We start from the raw sequence: 2,500 nt of genomic DNA, 5'->3' as shown, positions 1-2,500 counted from the left end.
TAATTAATATATGGTTTAGTAAAGTAGCTCCTGAAGTTTTTGAACATTGACCTTTAACCTTTAAACACAGCACACTCCTGTCTTCTGTTCCTTAGCAACAGAAAAACGTCAGCGTGTCGATCACGTCCAACTGGTTTCTAGGGGAAGAGGTATTGATACCCTGGGAATCAAGGTGCTTTGTGAACAAGGACCATGTGAGACGAGGGGGTCCTGACCTGGGGCAGCAGATACAGGTGCCTCTGGGGGGGTCCTGACCTGGGGCAGCAGATACAGGTGCCTCTGGGGGGGTCCTGACCTGGGGCAGCAGATACAGGTGCCTCTGGGGGCCTCCTGAGCCTGGAGCTGTGACTGACTGACAGGCTATCTCCTTAGCCTTCTGTGCTAACTCTGTTCTACTCTGGGCTGACTGAGCTAACTGGGCTAAATCCAAATGGACTCTAGCTGCTTTACATGTTCAAGAGTATTTAACAGAAGATCTCCAGCTGATGAAGGCTGTGATCCACCTGTACTGATCCACCTGTACTGATTCATCTGTACTGAACGAGAGGAAGGGTCGATCTATGGGAGAGAAGACCTCGATCAGAGAGTCAGGCACTTCTCCTTCCTTCCTTGATGGTGACGATGATGAAGAAGATGATGATGGTGATGATAATGATGATGGTGATGGTGGTGGTGATGATGGTGGTGATGATGGTGATGATGGTGATGATGGTGGTGATGATGGTGATGATGGTGATGATGGTGATGATGATGGTGATGATGGTGGTGATGGTGATGATGATGGTGATGATGGTGATGATGGTGGTGATGGTGATGATGGTGGTGATGATGGTGGTGATGATGGTGATGATGGTGATGATGGTGATGATGGTGGTGATGATGGTGATGGTGATGATGGTGGTGATGATGGTGATGATGGTGATGATGGTGGTGATGATGGTGATGATGGTGATGATGGTGGTGATGATGATGATGATGATGGTGATGATGGTGATGATGGTGATGATGGTGGTGATGATGGTGATGATGATGGTGATGATGGTGGTGATGATGGTGATGATGATGGTGGTGATGATGGTGATGATGGTGATGATGGTGATGATGGTGGTGATGATGGTGATGATGATGGTGATGATGGTGGTGATGATGGTGATGGTGGTGGTGGTGGTGGTGATGATGATGATGATGATGGTGATGATGATGATGATGGTGGTGATGATGGTGGTGGTGATGATGATGATGATGGTGATGAAGATGATGATGGGAGATGATGAAGATGATGATGGTGATGATAATGATGATGGTGATGGTGGTGGTGATGATGGTGGTGATGGTGGTGGTGATGGTGATGATGGTGGTGATGGTGGTGATGATGGTGGTGATGGTGGTGGTGATGGTGATGATGGTGGTGATGATGGTGATGATGGTGGTGATGGTGGTGATGATGGTGATGATGGTGGTGGTGATGATGGTGGTGATGATGGTGGTGGTGATGATGGTGGTGGTGATGGTGGTGGTGATGATGGTGGTGGTGATGGTGATGATGGTGGTGATGGTGGTGATGATGGTGATGATGGTGGTGGTGATGATGGTGGTGGTGATGATGGTGATGATGGTGGTGGTGATGATGGTGATGGTGATGATGGTGGTGATGGTGGTGGTGATGATGGTGGTGATGATGGTGATGATGGTGGTGATGGTGGTGATGATGGTGATGATGGTGGTGATGGTGGTGATGATGGTGATGATGGTGGTGGTGATGATGATGGTGGTGATGGTGATGATGGTGATGATGGTGGTGGTGATGATGGTGGTGATGATGGTGGTGGTGATGATGGTGGTGGTGATGGTGATGATGGTGGTGATGATGGTGATGATGGTGATGATGATGATGATGGTGGTGATGATGGTGGTGGTGATGATGATGATGATGGTGATGAAGATGATGATGGTGATGATGGGAGATGATGAAGATGATGATGATGATGGTGATGATGGTGATGATGATGATGGTGGTGATGATGATGATGATGATGGTGATGATGGGAGATGATGAAGATGATGATGGTGATGATGATGGTGATGATGATGATGGTGGTGATGATGATGATGGTGGTGGTGATGATGATGATGATGATGATGAAGATCCCTCATCATCATCTTATCAATGCAGCATCCAGAACAAATGTGTCTGTATGAAGTTCGTGTTCATTTCATGTAAAAAGATGGTTTGAAGTTTTATTTTATTCACTTTTTTATTAACTGAAACAAAGAAGACTTGAATATAAATTCAGATTTTAGATCATGTTGCTGTTTTAACATTTACAAAGTTTGGGAAAATATCTGAATGAAATGTGCCGACCCATCACTGGTTATACTGGTGTCACTTCCGGTTGTACTGGTGTCACTTCCGGTTATACTGGTGTCACTTCTGGTTGAGCTGGTGTCACTTCTGGTTGTACTGGTGTCGTTTCCGGTTGTACTGGTGTCACTTCCGGTT

General features: G+C 46.4%; 1 protein-coding gene across 3 annotated transcripts in view; it reads right to left on the bottom strand.

Annotated features, from left to right (window-relative positions):
* Positions 1-2,241: 2,241 nt before the first annotated feature.
* The window catches only part of LOC115247912 (E3 ubiquitin-protein ligase TRIM63-like), a 3,578-nt gene continuing 3,319 nt past the window's right edge, over positions 2,242-2,500 (bottom strand). For 2 of the 3 annotated variants that reach the window (XM_029830923.1, XM_029830925.1), the window contains one exon: positions 2,242-2,500. This exon is cut by the window's right edge. In XM_029830923.1, the coding sequence (XP_029686783.1) occupies positions 2,323-2,500 (178 nt within the window). In that variant the 3' untranslated portion in view covers positions 2,242-2,322. The other variant, XM_029830924.1, reaches the window with a different exon arrangement.

Source organism: Takifugu rubripes, chromosome 22 (genome assembly GCF_901000725.2).
Source record: "Takifugu rubripes chromosome 22, fTakRub1.2, whole genome shotgun sequence".
In the NCBI taxonomy this organism is placed as follows: Eukaryota; Metazoa; Chordata; class Actinopteri; order Tetraodontiformes; family Tetraodontidae; genus Takifugu; species Takifugu rubripes.
The sequence above is the reverse complement of the archived record's forward strand: the minus strand, read 5'-3'. Positions and strand labels throughout refer to the sequence as shown.